This window comes from Pseudorca crassidens, chromosome 12, assembly GCF_039906515.1.
Source record: "Pseudorca crassidens isolate mPseCra1 chromosome 12, mPseCra1.hap1, whole genome shotgun sequence".
Taxonomy (NCBI): domain Eukaryota; kingdom Metazoa; phylum Chordata; class Mammalia; order Artiodactyla; family Delphinidae; genus Pseudorca; species Pseudorca crassidens.
In genome coordinates, this window is record NC_090307.1 from 75,127,772 (window position 1) to 75,148,535 (window position 20,764).

At 46.0% G+C, this 20,764-nt stretch overlaps 1 protein-coding gene across 1 annotated transcript; it reads left to right on the plus strand.

Moving 5' to 3' along the window:
* Positions 1–1,506: 1,506 nt before the first annotated feature.
* Positions 1,507–20,742, plus strand: OASL (2'-5'-oligoadenylate synthetase like). Its single transcript, XM_067700547.1, has 6 exons — positions 1,507–2,048; positions 5,756–6,038; positions 7,461–7,636; positions 14,542–14,783; positions 17,020–17,167; positions 19,740–20,742. The coding sequence occupies exons 1-6, from the start codon at positions 1,851–1,853 to the stop codon at positions 20,289–20,291; spliced, it is 1,599 nt and encodes a 532-aa protein (XP_067556648.1). The 5' UTR covers positions 1,507–1,850; the 3' UTR covers positions 20,292–20,742.
* The last annotated feature ends 22 nt before the right edge of the window (positions 20,743–20,764 follow it).

A 20,764-nucleotide genomic window follows, 5' to 3' on the forward strand; every position in this document is an offset into this window, starting at 1 on the left:
CTTCAAGATCCTACACAATTTACCCCCTATCCTTGTACTCAAACCTCATCCCCTCCCACTCTCCTGCCTTGATCATTCCATTCCAGTCACACTGCTATTCCTCAATCCCACCAGGCATACTGCTGCCACAGGGCCTTTGCACTTGCTGTTCCTTCTCCCATTCCTTTTTAATTTATTTTTATTTTTTAAATTTTTAAAAATTTTTTTTATTTTTGACTGAGCCAGGTCTTAGTTGCGGCACACGGGATCTTTCATTGGGGCGTGTGAACTTCTTAGTTGCCGCATACAGACTCTTAGTTGTGGCATGCATGTGGGATCTAGTTCCCCGATCAGGGATCGAACCTGGGCCCCCTGCATTGGGAGAGTGGAGTCTCACCCACTGGACCACCAGGGAAGTCCTACCTTCTCTCATTCTTCCCTCTGACATACATACAGCTCACTCTTCGCCTTCTTCATGTCTTTGCTCAAATGTCTCCTTTTCAGACCTTCCCTAACCACCTTTTTTGAGACTGAACCCCTAAACGTTGCCACTTCTCATCCCCCACACGTAGTCAGTACCTTTTAACCTCTTTCCCTGCTTTATTTTCCTGATTAGGACTTATCACCGTCTTAATTATTATAATGTTACTTATTTATCCTGTTTATTATCTGTCTCCACCATTAGAGTGTAAGCCCTCTGCAGTCCGAGAATTTTGCCTATTCACTGCTGTATCCCCAGGACACCTGCGTGGCACATAGCAGGCACTCAACAAATGTTTGTTGAATGAATGAATGAATGGCATTCCGAGTTTCAATCCCTGCCCACCTGTCCAGGCACAGCTCTCACCTCTCCCCTCCCTGCCCTCCAAGCCAACGTGGACCTGACAGCCGAGTCCTGGCACATACCTGGCACATTCACACTTCTCAGCCTTATCCTGTCTTGTGCCCTTTGTCTCCTGGCCACATTCCCAGTCTTTTAAGAGTCATCTCAAGCAGGTGTTTGCTGACACCACAGGTGACCCCAAAGAAACTCTTCTGCCTGAATTTCCACCAGGTTTCTGTGCCCTCTTTTCTCCTAGTACACAGGACACTGGACTCTCTGTGTCTCCTCTGTCTCCCCCACTGCTCTGGGAGCCCCTGGGGCAGGAACCACGTCTTACCTTGTCTTCTTAGCACAATGTCTGGCACCCAGCCAGCACTCACTAGATGTACAATGAAGGAATAACAATACTTGCATTTACTTAATGTTTTCTCTGCTAAATGTTCTCACGCTTAATCCACACAACCTATGGGGTAGGTATTATTCTTAAACCCATTTTAAGGATTATTTATGTGAGGGTCAGAGAGGTTACGAGTCTGGCAAAGGGCAGACGGGAATTCCAGAGTTCGTTCTGCGGAACCCTAGAATTCCCACTGTTCAGCCCAACCTCGAGTGAGTCACTGCTCTTGCTGAGCCTGTTTCGGGTGACAAGGTTGTGGGGATGGGATTGGTGGATACCATCCAACTCCCATCTCCTGGGGGAGTTGCCTTTCCCAGGGCCATCCTCAAGCCAGTTTCAGTTTCCAAATTGTAAAAGGGAAACTAAGAGGTGAGAAACGAAACCTACAGCAGAAAGGGTGATTAAAAGCCCCGCCTGTGAAGGTGGTTTCACACAGTGTCCCTCAGTACCCCAGCTGCAGTGAACGGCCTCCAGGAAGAGGATACCCTGGTCAGCCAGACGCCCCTTGTTTCCTCTCCACTCTGGTCCTTTGTTCCACAGGGTGCTGGAGGTCAGCTGAGGAGGAGTCCCCTTAAAGAAGAGTGTGTGTACCAGGAGCTGGGTAGGTGTGTGGGTATAGATCTAGCCACCAGTGGTACTCTCAAGACAGAGATGGCAGTGCTCCCGGAGCTGTTTGTCACCCCAGCTTCCAGGCTGAACTCCTTCGTAACTGACTGCCTGCATCCCAGCCAGAAGTGGAAAAAAGAGGTGCTGGAGACTGTGCAGACCGTGGAGCAGTTCCTGAGGGAGCAGAGCTTCCAAGGGGAGCATGGGCTGGACCAGGAATTGGGGGTGCTGAAGGTGGTCAAGGTGAGACTGGTTCCCTCCATCCCCAGGCCAGGGCTGGGCAAAATGCAGCTTGTGGGTCTACATCCCTGAGGATGCTGGGACCTGTTGCCTCATTATCTCTAGCCCATGCTACTGACATCTCAAGACACTCCATCCCAATGCACTGCTGCCTTGAGCAGAGCAAGTCCAGTAAGGAAGCTAATAATAATAGTGTACTTTTTTGGATGCACTAGCCTAACCCCTTAACATGTATTATGTCTAATTTGTGTACCCTGTGAGGTATGTACTGTTCTTTTCCCATTTTACAGATGAGCAGAATGGAAACTCAGTGATTTAAGATCCATAATGACCAAATGCAATGCAAGGTCTCTGATTGGATCTTGGTGTGAATGGACCATCTGTAAAATATAATTTGGGAACAATTGGGGAAATTTCAATATGGCCAGAATGTTAAATAATATATATAAGGGAATTGTTTTTTTAATATTTATTTATTTTATTTATTTTCTTGGCTGCGTCAGATCTTCGTTGTGGCAATGCGGGATCTTTTGTTGCAGCGTGCAGGCTCGGGCTTCTCTCTAGTTGTGGCGTGCGGGTTTTCTCTTTCTAGTTGTGGCGCGTGGGCTCCAGGGTGTGTGGGCTTTGTAGTTTGCGGCACACGGGCTCTCTCGTTGAGGCGTGGGAGCTCAGTAGTTGTGGCACGCGGGCTTAGTTGCCCTGCAGCATGAAGGATCTTCGTTCCCTGACCAGGGATCGAACCCGAGTTCCCTGCATTGGAAAGTTGATTCTTTACCACCGGACCACCAGGGAAGTCCCAGGGAACTGTTTTTCTTTGAGGCAAAATAGTTTTGTGGTTATGGGGAAAAATTTTCTCTTTTGTTGGACACAAATGCTAAAGTACTTAGGGACGATGGTCCTTAGCGTCTGTAATTTACTTTAAAGTGGCTTAGTTGAAGGAAATATGGCAGAGTTTAGACTTGTTGAATCTGGGTGGATGTATAAGTGTTCATTGTATGCTCTTTCTATTTTTCTGTTTAAAGTTTTTGATAATGGAAATTTTTTTTAATGGAAGCTCAGAGAGGTGAGGTCACTTGCCCAAGGTCACACAGCTAGTAGTGAAGCTGGGATTTCAACCAGGATCTATCTTACTCCACTCCAGGCTGCCCTCACTGAGCTTTTTTTCCCCAAGCCCTTCCTGCAGCTGCATCATGTCACCTCCTGTCCTAGCTAGGATAATAATGCAAGAAGGTCAAAACTAGAAAGGTGTGATGAGGAAAACAAATTTTGAGGAAAACGATTTTGTTTTTCTGAGTGGCTGCCTAGGCATTTTACAGTATGGTGACCCGACTAACACCAAATGTTCAGAGTCTGGACTTTTAGGTAGGTTTAGGGTATCCCCACAGGTTCCTGCTTTGCCTTCCCCGGTGGAACCTTTTAATATAACCACTGAGTGGGCTTCCCTGGTGGTCCAGTGGTTAAGACTCTGAGCTTCCACTGCAGCGGGCACAGTTTCAATCCCTGGTCAGGGAAGTTCTGCATGCCGCACTGTGTGGCCAAAAAACATAAATAAATAAAACTTTTTTTAAATGTAGAGCTAAGAGGGTTTTAAAAAAAATTTTTTTTAATGTAAATGGATACAGCCACTATGGAGAACAGTATGGAGGTTCCTTAAAAAACTACAGATAGAATTACCATACGACCCAGCAATCCCACTACTGGGCATATACCCTGAGAAAACCATAATTCAAAAAGAGTCATGTACCAAAATGTTCATTGCAGCTCTATTTACAATAGCCAGGACATGGAAGCAACCTAAGTGTCCATCATCGGGTGAATGGATAAAGAAGATGTGGCACATATATACAATGGAATATTACTCAGCCATAAAAAGAAATGAAATTGAGTTATTTGTAGCGAGGTGGATGGACCTAGAGTCTGTCATACGGAGTAAAGTAAGTCAAAAAGAGAAACACAAATACCATATGCTAACACATATATATGGAATCTAAGAAATAAAAAAAAAAGGAGGTCATGAAGAACGTAGGGGTAAGACGGGAATAGAGACACAGACCTACTAGAGAATGGACTTGAGGATATGGGGAGGGGGAAGGGTAAGCTGTGACAAAGTGAGAGAGTGGCGTGGACATATATACACTACCAAACATAAAATAGATAGCTAGTGGGAAGCAGCCGCATAGCACAGGGAGATCAGCTCGGTGCTTTGTGACCACCTAGAGGGGTGGGATAGGGAGGGTGGGAGGGAGGGAGACGCAAGAGGGAAGAGATATGGGAACATATGTATATGTATAACTGATTCACTTTGTTATAAAGCAGAAACACACCATTGTAAAGCAATTATACTCCAATAGAGGTGTTAAAAAAAAAAAACCACTTCGAGTTAAGCCTGTGAAAAGTTAGTAACCTCTGCCCCCAATCACCTTGTAAGTACTAGGTGCTTGCTACCCTGCTCTATCTCCTGCTGGCTTGTGACCTGGGGTGGAAGACTGCCCTTCCCCCGGCTCACTGTGTCCCCTTGCTTCTGGGATCTGTGAGTAATAAATCATTAAAAAATTTTTTTAAATTAATTTTGGTTGGAGTATAGCTGCTTTACAATGTTGTGTTAGTTTCTGCTGTACAGCAAAGTGAATCAGTTATACGTATACATATATCCCCTCCTTTTTAGATTTCTTTCTCATTTAGGTCACCACAGAGCATTGAGTAGAGTTCCCTGTGCTATACAGCAGGTTCTCATTAATTATCTCTCTCTCTTTTTTTTTTTTTTTTTTGCGGTACGCGGGCCTCTCACTGTTGTGGCCTCTCCCGTTGCGGAGCACAGGCTCCGGACGCGCAGGCTCAGCGGCCGTGGCTCACGGGCGCAGACGCTCCGCGGCATGTGGGATCTTCCCGGACCGGGGCACGAACCCGTGTCGCCTGCATCGGCAGGCGGACTCTCAACCACTGCGCCACCAGGGAAGCCCCCTGTGCCCCCCTTTTTAATGTCGTGAAATTATTCAGACATCCGCCCCCGCCAGAATTCTCCAACCACCACCCTGTGGAGGATGACTGTTCCCTTGGAGTGGGGATCACTCTGCAGATAAGGCTGAGTCTTGGAAGCGAGGCAGTGGAGTAAATAAGAAGCGTGGGCTGTGGAGTCTGGCTGCCTGGTTGGAAGCACCCACTGTGTGACCCTGGACGAGAGGCTTGCCTCTCCACATCCCCGCTTTGTCTCCTGTAAAGAAGGGATGTTAATACTCCCCACCCGGACTTCCCTGGTGGCACAGTGGTTAAGAATCTGCCTGCCAATGCAGGGGACACGGGTTCGATCTCTGGTCAGGGAAGATCCCACGTGCTGCGGAGCAACTAAGCCCGTACGCCACAGCTACTGAGCCTGCGCTCTAGAGGCACCGAGCCACAACTACTGAGCCTGCGTGCTACAACTACTGAAACCAGCATGCCTAGAGCCCGTGCTCTGCAACAAGAGAAGCCACCGCAATGAGAAGCCCGTGCACCGCAATGAAGAGTAGCCCCCGCTCACCACAGCTAGAGAAAGCCCGCACACGCAGCAAAGAAGACCCAATGCAGCCAAAAATAAATAAATAAATAATTTTTAAAAAAGGAAATACTCCCCGCCCATCCCTCAGGGCGGTGGCGATCATCCGTGGAAAGAGCATCAGGGATTGCCTGGTCCAGGCAGTGGCCTCGGGGTGACGGGACTCTGTGTTCTGCAGGTGGGCTCCTTCGGGAATGGCACAGTGCTCAGGGACAACTCAGAGGTGGAGCTGGTGATGCTCCTGAGTGGTTTCCACAGCTTCCAGGAGGAGGCCAGGCACCACGACAACGTTCTGAGCCTGCTATGTGAAAAGCTCAGGTATTGCCAGGACCTCCTGAGCCTCCAGCTCCAGGACCTGAGGCTGGTCCAGGGAGTCCACTCTGCTGTCGCCTTCACCATCCAGTCCTGGGAGACTGCGGAGCCCATCACTGTCACCATCGTGCCGGCCTACAGGGTCCTGGGTAAGCGGAAGCCCACCAGACTCACACGACCACCCTCCCGAGGGACCCGCAGCTTCCTCACCTCTCCTTCGTGGCCATGTGCAGACACCTGTATTCACCCATTCAACCCATGTCCTGTGCTGGGTGCTGGGTGACCACAGTGCCTGGGACTGACTCAACTCTGGCTGTCCTGTGGCTCAACTTAGGAAACAGATTTATCAAAGAATCACACAGATAAATATATGATTGGAGAGGAAGTGAGAGCCATGGAGGGGAAGGAGTAAGAGCAACCCTGGGAGCTTCTGAAACATTTACCCCGGGGGCGGGGCCTGTCATTGTCTGTGCTTTCCCGGAAGCAGAGCCTGAGACAGGCATGTGAGGATAAGCAGTCCCAGGAGATGCTGGTGGGGAAGCAGGGGAGTGAGACGGAAGGCGGGGAGCACGACAAGATGCAGGTTGAACTAGTCACCGTGCTGAGCAGCTGGGCTTGTGCCCTGCAGAGCTCTGGGAAAAATGCAGAGCACGTCTCCCCAGTGGGTTGTTGAGTGTTTCATCCACCAGCTTCTGCTTCCCATCAGCCATTGGCTGAGAGCTGCTTCCCAGGAGCACCGATGGCACTAGTAACGGTATCAGCTACAAGCTCAGATGATCCAGCTTTCATCTGGTGCACTGGCTCCTCTTAACTAGAGTGGCTGCTGGGAGTTGCTCCATGGAGAAAGTGTCAGAATTGGGGTCCCATCTGAGCCAGAAAGAGACAGTGGGAGGCATTAGTGTTAGTGATGTACGCCCCACCCTTCAGCAAACGTGCTCTCTGAGCCCAGCTTTCTTATATGGAATTAGTCCTTCCCTATGGTGATGGAAGCTTCATATAAATCGCTGAGAGATCCAAAACAGACATTAAGGGAAACTGAGGGTGTTGGGCACATCAAGAGAGGACAGTAGTCCTTGAGTAGCCTGAGGAATAGAAAACCCACTTTAAAAAAATGTATTTTATTGAAGTCTAGTTGATTTACAATGTTGTGTTAATTTCTGCTGTACAGCAAAGTGAGTAAGTTATCCATAATATACACCATTATGTTTTATCACAGCATATTGAATCTAGTTCCCTGTGCTGTACAGTAGGACCTTGTTGTTTCTCCATCCTATGCATAATAGTTTGCATCTACTGATCCCAAACTCCCAATCCATCCCTCCCCCACCCACCCTCCCCCTTTGGTAACCATAAGTCTGTTCTCTATGACTGTGAGTCTGTTTCTGGAAAACTCACTTTTGATTCTCCGGAAGGACAACCAAGAAGGCAAACTGTTAGTCTCTTAAGCTATGTGGTCCCAGGTCTCCCTGGAGAGATACTCCAATAATTACCAGTCTCTCCCCCATGGAGTAGTCAGCAACCTGGGGCTTCCTGAGCCCTCACTCTCTCCCCTTCGCCTCCTCTCTCTTCAGGGCCATCTGTTCCCAACTCTCATCCCTCCCCAGAGGTCTATGTGAGTCTGATTAAGGCCTGCGGTTCCCCTGGACATTTCTCCCCATCCTTCAGCGAGCTGCAGAGAAACTTCGTGAAACACCGGCCCGCCAAGCTGAAGAGCCTCCTGCGGCTGGTAAAACACTGGTACCTGGAGGTGAGGAGGCTGCCAGGCTGGGGGCAGGAGCGGAAGATGGAGGAGGGAGGGGAAGAAAAAGGCAGGAACCATGTCTGTCATCTCGGGAAACTGCACCAAGAGGCAATGGAGGTGGGGTGCGAGAGAAGGCTCACCTTTTTTTTTTTTTTTTTTTCGGTACGCGGGCCTCTCACTGTTGCGGCCTCTCCCGTTCGGAGCACAGGCTCCGGACGCGCAGGCTCAGCGGCCATGGCTCACGGGCCCAGCCGCTCCGCGGCATGTGGGATCTTCCCAGACCGGGGCACGAACCCGTGTCCCCTGAATCGGCAGGCGGACTCTCAACCACTGCGCCACCAGGGAAGCCCAAGGCTCACCTTTTAAAATGTGAACATGGCAGAAGATGCAGATGAAGAAGGAGGAAGGAGAGGAGGGGGAGGAGAAGGAAACAGAGGAGGAAGGAGAGAAATAAGAAACATACTGTATTTCGAAGAACGAGTGCTTGTAATGGTCCAGCTAAAGTCCAGTGCTGGCTAAGGCCAACTTCTCTGGGCTCTCTGGACATTAATCTCAGCTGATTAAGGACTAACAAGCGGAAAAATTCGTTTAATTCCACACTGCACCAATTACCCCTCCAAATGATGGAGTTCCTGAGTCTCGTGATCATTACTGAGTGAGCACATCCACAGCAGCTACTTTTTAGATTTCACATATGATGTCTGCATGGTACCAGGTATATTTCAAACTACCCAGATGAACATGTCATCTGAACTTATGAAAGGAAGACTCAGAAACAAAAAATGAGAAAGAAAGAAAAAAGATGCTTTCTTATTTTTAAAAAAATGGTAAGGGTCAGCTTTTAGAAAGACCAGTCCAGTCCAAAAAGAAAAAAAAAAGTATTTAAAGATAAAAATCAGAATATTACCAAAGTTAGTTTATAGTTGGTATGTTTATGGTGGAAAAGCAGTCATTTTCTTACATGATTATCACTTCTACCAAGGTTGTGATGTATCTTCAGATGTTAGCATCACCGAAGCCAAGAATGAAATTGGTTTTTTTGGTCAGTCACTTAAGAGGGATTGATCCAAGGTTTTGTGGATTTGGAGAGCTAGAACTCAACAAAATGATCTGTTTGCTTTGTTTGTCTGTCTGTCTAAGTGTACAAAGTGTTTTCTTCCTGTATATGACTTGCACATTTATTGTAATGTCCACAGAACAACGTATCAGCTTTACTTCTATAGCCCTTTCTTTGTTCAAGTCTCTGCCACTAAGGGACTTCCCTGGCGACCCAGTAGTTAAGACTCCATGCTTCCACTGCAGGAGGCACAGGTTTGATTCCTAGTCAGGGAACCAAGATCCCCATGTGGCCAAAAACAAACAAACAAGCAAACAAAAAAACCCCAAAAGTTTCTGCCTCTAAGACAAGAATTTGTCTGCATATGGTTTTTTGAAGCAGTTTTTTGATCCAGTATTATTATTTATTTATTTATTTATTTTTGGCTGTGTTGGTTCTTTGTTGCTGCGCCCAGGCTTTCTCTAGTTGCAGACGAGCGGGGGCTACTCTTTGTCGCGGTGCGCGGGCTTCTCATTGCAGTGGCTTCTCTTGTTGCAGAGCACGGGCTCTAGGCGCGCGGGCTTCAGTAGTTGTGGCTCATGGGCTCTAGAGCGCAGGCTCAATAGTTGTGGCGCATGGGCTTAGTTGCTCCGCGGCATGTGGGATCTTCCCTGACCAGGGCTCGAACCTGTGTCCCCTGCATTGGCAGGTGGATTCTTAACCACTGTGCCACCAGGAAAGTCCCTGATTCAGTATTATTAATTTGATGTTTTATTTTATTTGAGAACTTTTATTTAGCTAAGTGTTACAAGATGTGTTTGTTGATCAATACTTAAGGACACAAAGAGTTCATATTGTATGTTAAACAAAACTAGAATCCCGTGATGCTAAAAAGGTTGATAGTTCATTTTTGTCTGGAAACGTAACATCACAGGAGTTGTCGTTCACTTTCATGGTTCAAAATTATTTTATGATTCTTACCAACTCATCTACTGGGGTCAGGGACCAAGGAACATGTAAGTGAGCTTCTCTGGGTTCTATTCACCAAATCTTAACTGTAAGAATATCACTGATCTCAGAGATGCCCAAGTTTGTGCATGCTCATGACAAACCAAAAAGTGTTACTTTGACTATCTATAATTCTGGGCTTTCATAAGCCTTGCAACAGTATCAGTTTCCAAGAGGGACTTTTGAGCATCATTTCCGCATGTGAAGAGCTGTCCTTGATTTCTTTTGTGTTTTAATTTACCAACAAGCTGATGTTTATGTTCTATCTTTTGAAGTATTTAATTCAGTTCCATTTTGGGAAAAAGGTGGGGCTTTCCCCAGTGTTTTGGCTGAGATTCTGACATAAGTGTTTTGTTTGGTTGTTTTTTTGTTTTGTTTTGGAGGGTTTTTTGTCTTTTGCCATTTTAAGTGTACAAGTCAGTGGCATTAATTACATTCACAATGTTATGTAAATATCACCATTATTTCCAGAACTTTTTTTTATCATCCAAAACAGAAACTATACCCATTAAACAATAACCTCCCATTCTACCCTCCCTCCAGCCCTGTAATCTCTATTCTACTTTCTATCTCTATGAACTTGACCGCTCTAGGGACCTCTTATAAGTGGAGTCATACAATATTTGTCCTTTTCTGTCTGATCCTTTTTTTCCTTTTTGGCCGTGCCACGCGGCATGCGGGATCTTAGTTCCCCTGACAGGGATGGAACCGTGCCCCCTGCAGTGAAAGGATGAGTCCTACCCACTGGCCCACCAGGGAATTCCCTGTGTCTGATTCTTAACCGTGGGATTATCATACCTAATTGGATGAAATTTCTGACATGAATACAAGTTTACTTATACATTTGATTTATTCTTTTTTTAAAAAAACTAAATTTATTTATTTATTTTTGGCTGCGTTGGGTCTTCGTTGCTACCCGTGGGCTTTCTCTAGTTGCGGCGAGCTGGGGCTACTCTTCGTTGCGGTGCGCGGTCTTCTCATTGCGGTGGCCTCTCTTATTGCGGAGCACGGGCTCTAGGCGCGCGGGCTTCAGTAGTTGTGGCTCGCAGGCTCCAGGGCGCAGGCTCAGTAGTTGTGGCGCACAGGCTTAGTTGCTATGTGGCATGTGGGATCTTCCTGGACCAGGGCTCCTACGCATGTCCCCTGCATTGGCAGGCGGATTCTTAACCACTGAGCCACCAGGAAAGTTCCGATTTATTCTTGATTTATCTAATTCTATCCTGGTAGGAAGGAGGACAGATTTTTTGAACGTATGTAAACGCTACATATTCCTGAAAAGGAACTTAATAAAGACACTTTGTGAATATTAAGCCATCATTCTGAATAGTTTTATAAGCAAGGCCAATTTACATATGCTATTATTTTACAGAATAATTATCTTTGTTTTCCTGAGGATTAGTTAGTTCATAATCTATAATAGGTTTTTTTTTTTTTTTTTTTTTTTTGCGGTACGCAGGCCTCTAACCGCCGCGGCCTCTTCCGCCGCGGAGCACAGGCTCTGGACGCGCAGGCTCAGTGGCCGTGGCTCACGGACCCAGCCACTCCACAGCATGTGGGATCCTCCCGGACCGGGGCACGAACCCGTGTCCCCTGCATCGGCAGGCGGACTCCCAACCACTGCGCCACCAGGGAAGCCCTATAATAGGAATTTTTATAGGGATTTTTTTTATTCTGAGGTGTCAGTTGGAATAATATATCATTTACAGAACGTATCTTAGTTTGCACATGTATTTCCGTATATTGAGGGTAGGAGAGTAAGAAAGAAAGGGTTTTTTGTTTTTTTTTCTCTCTCTCACATAGTCATCAATAGAACATTAACCTGAGTAATTAATTCTCATTTTGTTAAGCAATCTGCTCTTATGAAGTTGCCTACTTCTGAAATAAAAGATTCTGGTGAAATTCTGACTCAGTCCCCTTTGGTGGCCATGAGTCTTTATCCACGAATTTATTACACTTCATAAATTTCCCATAGTGGAGTTGGGGGGAAGAGATTTGCTGGCAGATAGATTATATTGTAATCAGACCATTCTTTTATGAAATCCTTTTTTTTTTTTCATTACATACATAAAAACAAAAAGAATTGGCAGCTGTGATTTACTATTTTAATTACGGGTCCAAAATAAACACAGCATAAAATCTAACAGTCCATCAGCTCCTAATTTTACAGGGCTGTTTTCCAGGAATCATATGTGTGTGCGTGCACACACCGCACCCCTACCCCCCAATTTTTGAGTGATTTAAATTCATAATGGCATACAAGACAACAATAACAGGGCTCCCAGGAGATATCTGAATACTCAAGACAAACAGACCAAAAGAGAGCGAGAGAGAGCGAGAGCGAGAGCGAGCGAGCGAGAGAGAGAGAGAGAGAGAAACACAAAATACAATCAAACTCTCATCGACTGCCACTCAGCAGAGAATAAATTCCTATCATCCGTCTCCTGACAGAGACCACCAGATGGTCAAACCATAAAAGCAGAGTCACCAATTGTAGTCATCAGTGGGGACATAAGTGGCCCCATGCAAATAGGTACAAGAACCAGAATCAGACTTGTCCAAGAATCAGACAATCTAGAATCAGAAATAAAAACAGAGTAGAGGTGGGGAGGGAGGAGAGAAACATCAGAAGAATAAAAGCTATTGTCATACAAGATTCACCCTCAGAATTGAAAAAAGGGGCACATATGAATGTAAACAGCCCATGGGGAGCATTTCTCAGGCAACACAGTTTACTCAGCTTTGGAACAGTCTCAGTGGAACCTCCAGCTGCAACCAGAAACAAGAGGTAAAAAGTCATTCATTAAATAAGAACTTGCAAGGGAATCAGACTGCAGAAGGAAAGGCTTAATCGAATAAAAAAATATATAATAGGCGTTTAAAGAAAAAACGATTACCAAGATTACTAGGTTTATAGTTCATCTCTGTTGATGGTGGAAAAATAGCAAATTTCTCACATGCTTATCAGATCTAGAAAGGTCATGAAGTATTGCAACTTCGCAAAAGTCAGAGAAATCCAAAATATGAAGAAATCAGAGCATCGCTAACATAAATCAGCACTGGAAGGGAACATACATCCTTTCTTCTGGTTTGCTCTTTTTTTTTTTTTTAATGTACCGTTAAATAGTCTATCAAAAGTCCTAAAAGAAATGAACGGCTCATTTTTCCTAAGGCTTACATCTTATGATTACAGGCATTCTGCATTTTCTTTGTCATGTAAATTTTAAGAATCTCGCTAGTAAAATTTCACTAGTATTGGAGAAAATAAATTGTCTTGTCATGAGTTTACATTCTTAACAAAATTATAATTTTATTAGTTAAGATTTACAGCTTTGTGAGATGTGAATTCACAAAATGTTACAAAAACAAATTCATTAATGTATAAATAAGTTTGAAATCAATTAAAAACATTTTAAAGTCAAGGATAAAGTTGTTTTTGTTAGTTACAGGAAAGGCACAGGTTTCATTTATTTTGGGGACTGGAACTAGACCAGATGGCCTTGTTTCTGTTTGTTTCAAGGTCAAAGTGGGTTTTTGTCTTTTTGAGGGGTGTGATATAAAACTTATTTATAATGGCCACAGGACAAGATGTCAATTTTGCTTCCACAAACCAAATAGCTGGATGTTTGACAGAAATTTTCATTTCCTAACTCAATGTTAGAGAGGTTCTTTAGACAGGAGGTGACTGCTCTCCGTTAAGATGCTTTCTTTTTCAAGTAACAGAAAAACAGAAAAACCAATTCAAACTGGCTTAACCAATAAAGAGAATTATCAGCTTATGTGTGAAAACCCACAGCAGTGGAGAGGAGGCTTCAGGCACTGTTTGATGAATGCTCCAGCTCAGTTTCTTTATAATACTCTCAGCGTCTCTCAATTCTATATGTCACCTTGGTCCACAGGCTGGCTTCCCTCATGGTGGCAGAATGGCCACATCTGTTCCTGCCCTCACATCCACATACAAGAGAGGACTTCTCTTCTTTCAACCACTGAACAAAAGAACTAGGCTTGACTCAAATTAAGCCAACTTAGATTACAAAGCTTCTCTTGAACCAATCACTTGGCAAGGGGAATAGGTTTATACTGGTGAGCCTATCCAGTCAGGGCCAACCCTAGAGAGGAGGATTGGGTCAATCCCATCCAAACAGCATGGCTACTATACAATGGGGAAGGAAGAAACGCCTGTTAGAGAGGCAACCCCAATGTTCACCATGGATTCTCAGCTGTTACCTAGTCCTATAGTCCCCCAACACACGCATACTATTTTTTTTCTCTTTAGCTAAGACTTTATATAAGACTTTTTCTTCTTTAAAAGAAATCTTTCAGGGGGCTTCCCTGGTGGCACAGTGGTTGGGAGTCCGCCTGCCGATACAGGGGACGCGGGTTCGTGTCCCGGTCTGGGAGGATCCCACGTGCCGTGGAGCGGCTGGGCCCGTGGGCCATGGCCGCCGAGCCTGCGCATCCGGGGCCTGTGTTCCTCAGCGGGAGAGGCCACAACAGTGAGAGGCTCGCGTACTGCAAAAAAAAAAAAAAAGAAATCTTTCAGAAGCCTAAATAGATTAAAATGGAGCTGCTTAGGCTGGGGTGCTGATGACAGAGCCCAACCTGCTCACTCCTTGGGACACCCCTTTATCACTCAATTTCTGGGAGTTATGTCAAGCACAGTTTGAAACCAACTGGAGTAACCTAGCTCCTTAGTTCTAAAATGGAGAAACCCATTTAGGGCCAGAGAGGGAAAGTGACTTGGCCAAGACTACGCAGCCATTAGGTAGCAGAGCCGGGACCACAACTTGGATTTTTCTAGTTTCTGGCTCAATGTCATCCTTATAAGGAATCTTGGGGTCTCGCTCTCTCTTCCCATGTCTTTCAACAGTGCGTGAAATCCTGGTGCCTTAGGGCCGAGCTACCCCCTCTCTATGCCCTTGAGCTACTGACCATCTACGCCTGGGAAGTGGGTACTCAGGAGGAGGCATGTTTCGGGTTGGACAACGGCCTGGCCACCGTGATGAGACTGCTTCAGCAGTATAAGTTACTCTGTATCTACTGGACCAACTACTACACGTTCCAGAACCCGATCATTGAGGACTTTGTCAGAAAACAGCTCAAAAAAGAGAGGTACTAGATCACTGCATGCCAACCACATCTCAAAGAGAAAAGAAAGAGAATTAAGGGAAAGGTGGTATCGAGTTTTCTGGGTGGGCTTTATTAAGTAGGAAAGCTGATATCTCACCCTGACACACTTGACATCTCAAGTTGACTGCCTTTCAAAATTGCAAGGACCTTAGGGGCTATAAGCCTTTTCCTTGTTCCTCGAGCCACCATCCCACCCTACCTTAGCCCTCTTGCCCTCAGAAGACCATTTCAGAAAAACATTTCAGAAAAGCTAAGCTACCTTAGCTTTTTAGTGACAGCACGGGAAACTGGAAAGAACCAGGGAGACCCAAGTGTAAGCCCAGCTCCACCATTTTCTCATCTCTATTCCTCATCTGTAAAACAGGAGTAATTGGCACCAAACATGCAGGACTGTTGGGAGAGTCAGACAAAATATTTGTAAAGGGCCTACAGTATCTAGCCTATGGTAGATGCCAGATAAATGTTGTAGCACATGCTGCCTGTACCCATTCGTATCCCCTGGGCCTTTACTGTTTCCAGGAAGGCTGGTTCAACCTCCAGCTGTCAGCACCTGTGTCCCTTGGCCTGTGGGTTTTCAGCTTCCCCCAGTGACTGGTGGAAGTTGGTGTATAAATACCCTAGCTCCCTCCCATCTCAGATGGAGGGACTCTCTTTGGGACACATGTTCTCTACTACTTCCCAGAGTCCAGCCTGGGGGACTAGCCCCCAGTTGCTCACAGTGGTAATCACCTTGACACATACCCTTTACTGGCATCCTTCCCTTCCCTGTCTCACTTTCCCACTCTCTTATTGGTGCTTCCTGGTATCTCCTTCCAAATAAATGACTTGCACTCAAATCCTGATCTTAGGATCTGCTTCTGGGGGAACCCAGCCTGGGACATCTCTTTACATTAGAAGTTTTAGGTCAATGCAAGCAATATCGCAAGGTTGTTTATTATTCCCTTATGTGAGTGTCGGGTCTTTTTTTACAACGGAGAAAAACCTGGCCTCCTAATGAAAAGAGGATTTATTGTAAGGATGCCCAGAAAATTGACCTTGGAAAACCACTGGGACCTGAGGCAAATCTATAGACTCCCCTTCTCTCTGTTGCTCACTCTTATTGCCCACGTGCTCCCTTTCCTCTCACTGCTTCTCTCTCCACACCTGTTCGGCTCCCCTCTTACTCCTAGTTGATGAGGAACCTCCATCATTCCTGGTCCAAACTCCAGAGGGAACAAGTCTGATCTCTGGGCACAGGGCCTGCATATCAGGTCACCTGGTGGGTCACTTTGGGTCAGGTGACCCCACCCCATAGGTCAGCGTGTTATTACTCTAAATGAGGCAGGACCATTCAGGGAGTCAGGGATGTTGGGAGTTGAGAACATGGAGCCTAAGGTGTCTAGTTCATGTCAGTAGCCTGCTATCATGTTGTGTCACTTAGATAAAAATCTCAGCTCCCACCTAAGTCAAAAGCTCCTGGAGTACAAGGGCCAGGTCTTGATCATGGACTTGCCATCCAGCACATGTGGTCACCCCAAGCAACCCAAATAGGCTATTAGACCCCCTTCAAGCCAATATTCTTTAAAATATTTATTCAACATTTACCTAGAGGAGAGATGCTTGGAGACAGCCCAACCTCTCCTCTGTTGAGGCAGAGGAGATGGGTAAGAATCCCTAGGGATAACCTAGGGAGGTCTGTGCCTCAGTTTCCTCATCTGTAAAATGGGGGAAAATCATCATCACCATCATCATCATCATAGGCCCTACCTTATAGAATTGCTGTAGGGATTAAAATAGGTTAATTCACATAGGGTTTGAGCCCATGCCTCAATAAACATCAGTAAATAGTGGTGGTGGTGTTACTGTCATCCAAAGCAATTCAGCAGCTCTAGCCTTGAACTCACTTATGTAGCCTGTTCAGCAAAATGAAGGCTCTGAACTTGAGGCCCACCTGCCTGAGTGGGCCACTGTTACTGTTCCAGCATGCCTTTGGAGCTCCCACCCTCCGTACACCTCAAAAATTCCTTGCAAACACCTAAAGTACTCTGCCCAAGAGGAATTCTTGGAAACAGAATCCTCTCCATTCTGTTACTCTCCGGCAATGTTTTTGGGCCCTCCTAGACTGACAATCCTGGGCTCTGGACATAGCAGATGCTCAGATGATTGCCAAGAAGGTTTCTTTCTGGCTTGTGGGCCTCCAAACCAGAAAGAACCTGGGCGCCTTCTCTCTGTGTTGCAGGCCTATCATCCTGGATCCGGCTGACCCCACCCACAATGTGGCAAAAGGCTACAGATGGGACATAGTCGCTCAGAGGGCCTGCCAGTGCCTGAAACAGGACTGTTGCTATGACAACTACGATAACCCAGTCTCCAGATGGAACGTGAAGGTAATGGCTCCTCTCTGGGATGCCAGGAGCTTGAAGCTCAGAATGAGATAACTGCATAGTATTTAATTCTGTGTCGATGGAGCCAAGAGGACTTTAGTGTCAGTTTGAGGCCTGGCTGCACCACCTACCAGCTCCGTGAACTTGGGGAAATTATTCAACTGTCTGAGCTTCAGGTTCCTTATCGTCAAATTCTTGTTTTCCTGTTTTTTCTTCTTCCCATAACCTACCAAAGAATCACTGGGATTCTTGGCTCTCAGTCATTCTCTGCATAAGCTGAGCCCAGGCAAGTCAATTCAATCAGGTGTTTTGTGCCAGCACCAGGCTTGGGGTTGATGGGGGGTGACCAAGGGGGCAACAATGGTTCAGAAATAAGACATGGCCACAACCCTTAAGAAACTTGCCAGATGGAAGCAAACTTGCACAAAACTGCTAAATAGAATCACCAGAGAAGATACTCAGAAAACAAAAAACTGCCATATAATATTATAATGTGATGCCAAACCCACAGTACAGGTAAAGAACATAATAATCTATTATGCTTTGTGCTTTATGATTTGCATAGCACTTGTTCCGGGACAAGTCTATAAAATAGAAAGGTCAAGTCGTAGTATTATCTTTATCGTTACTATCCCCATTTTACAGATGAGGAGATTGAGGCTCAGAGAGGTAAAGTGAATTAACCAAGGTCACACTGCTAAGAAGCAGCAGAGCCAGAACTCACACCCAGGTCTTTGTGGGGCTGCGGAATCGGAAAATAAATGTCATCATCATAAGTCACCAAGGAAGATTCCTTGAAGAAATTAAGGCATGAGGTGGCCCTAAAAGCCAAGGACGGATGTAGACACTCAGAACAAAGGGTACTCCATCCAGGGAGAGGGTCAGAGTGGGGGATGAGGGGCAAAGGACTACAGTTGTGTGCAAAAGACTGAGGTGCTTAGAGCAGAAGGCAGAAGCAGAATCAGGGGCTCCCTAATAAGGAGCAGAGATTACAAACTGGGGGCCCACCAGCCATATGAGGCCCACAGATGGGCTGAAAAGTATATGCCTTTGGATTTTTCCTGAATATAAAAACCATCACGAAAAGATTTTTATCTTGACAAATCAGAAGACTTGGCAATGCTGGGCCTATATTCCTTCTTAAAGGATCAGCTAGAGGTCGGCCCACCATTCCCCTCCCCCAGCACCTTCCAGATGTTGCTCTTCAGACATCTGGGGCTCTCAGGCCCTTGAGTGTGGCCTCCGGTGGTGAAGAACAGACTTTGGAGTCTGGCTGACCTCAGTTCAAATACCCGCTCGTGTGGGCAGAAGACCTAAATAGACATTTCTCCAAAGAAGACATACAGATGGCCAACAAATACATGAAAAGATGCTCAACATCACTAATCATTAGAGAAATGCAAATCAAAACCACAAACCTCACGCCAGTCAGAATGGCCATCATCAAAAAATCTAGAAACAATAGATGCTGGAGAGGGTGTGGAGAAAAGGGAACCCTCCTGCACTGTCGGTGGGAATGTGAATTGATACAGCTACTATGGAGAACTGTATGGAAGTTCCTTAAAAAACTAAAAATAGAACTACCCTATGACCCAGCAATCCCACTACTGGGCATATGCCCTGAGAAAACCATAATTCAAAAAGATACATGTACTATAATGTTCACTGCAGCACTATTTACAATAGCCAGGACATGGAAGCAACCTAAATGTCCACCAACAGATGAGTGCATAAAGAAGATGTGTCACATATGTACAGTGGAATATTGCTAAGCCATAAAAAGGAACGAAATCGAGTTATTTGTAGTGAGGCGGATGGACCTAGAGTCCGTCATACAGAGTGAAGTAAGTCAGAAAGAGAAAAACAAATACTGTATGCTAACGCATATATATGGAATATGAAAAAGCAGTATTGATGAACCTAGTGGCAGGGCAGGAATAAAGACGCAGACGTAGAAAACGGACTTGAGGACATGGGGGGTGGGGAAGGGGAAGCTGGGATGAAGCGAGAGAGTAGCATTGACATATATTCACTACCAAATGTAAAATGGATGGCTAGTGGGAAGCTGCTGCATAGCAAAGGGAGATCAACTCGATGCTTTGTGACCACCTAGAGGGGTGGGATAGGGAGGGTGGGAGAGAGGCTCAAGAGGGATGGGATATGGGGATATATGTATACATATAGCTGATTCACTTTGTTGTACAGCGGAAACTAACACAACATTGTAAAGCAATTATACTCCAATAAAGATGTGGAAGAAAAACAAACAAACAAATACCTGCTCTGCTCCTCACTACTTTTGTGATGGTCAATAAATGGCATAACCCTGCTCAGCCACAGTTTCCTCATCTGTAAAATGGGCTAATAGCAGAACCAACCTCATAGGGCTGCTGTGAGAATAAAATACATTAAGAAGAGGATGAACGGCACCCAGCACAGGGCCTGGAAGGTGATTGGAACCCCCTAAATGTTTGCAGCTGCTGCTGTCGTTGTAAAGATGAGGACAGGTAAAGGGCACTTTTGTACTCAGACAGAGGGGTGTGGACTTAACCCCTCTTTGTCCTCTCCCTTCCAGGGGGCACGAGACATCCAACTGACAGTGGAGGAGTGGGGTTCCTCGGATTTCATCATCATGGTGAACCCTTATGACTCCATAAAGAAGGTTAAAAGGAAGATCCAGTGGAACCTGGGCTCCACATCCCTACAGCGTCTGTCCTTCCAGGAGCCCGGTGGGGAGCGACAGCTCCTCAGTAGCCAGTACTCCTTGGCCGATTACGGGGTTTTCTCCGACACTCGCATCTGTCTGCTGCAGACCATCTCCCCTGAGATCCAGGTCTTTGTGAAGAATCCCAGTGGTGGGAGCCACGCCTATGCCATTTACCCTAATAGCCTTGTCCTGAGCCTGAAGCTGCAGATTGAAGTCAAGGAGGGGCTGCTCAGAGAGAAGCAACAGCTAGAGTTCCAAGGCCAAGTCCTGCAGGATGGGTGGAGTTTGATGAGCTATGGTGTCCAAGACAGCACCACCCTCACGCTGAAGAAAAAAGGAAAGAAGAACCCAGCTAGTTCCTCTGAAAGACCTCTCTGTGCATTTCTGCCATTTAATCCAGACCCCATCAGTTCCACCTAACCTTGCCAGTAGACGGATGACGAGGGACATGAGAGACTAGATATACAAACGAACAATGGCCAGACCATATTCGACAATAGAACTCTAACCCACAAGCTCTGCAGCCACCAGCCCGAAGCCAAACCACAATGCCTGCATCAATCAAGCCCAAACCATCAGGATTTGGTCAATAACTGCCAGCTTCCTTATTCCCTCCCTTCCAATTTAGGATCGATGAAAGAAAGGCAAACAAGCTCCCTAACCAATCACATAGGACAGCCTGCTTCTGCTTAGCCCGCCTCCAGCTTCCCCGTGCAAACAGCCTCAGTCAGGGTATGCCTGAAGCCTTCCCTTTTTCCCACTATAAAGCTGTCCCACCGCCCTGCTTGCATTGGAGTCTCTGCCAAAGGCAACAGATGGTGGCTGATTCCCTGGCTATAGCAAGTTGGGAATAAATAATCTTTGTTTGTTCTCTTTCGGATGGTCTTCATTTC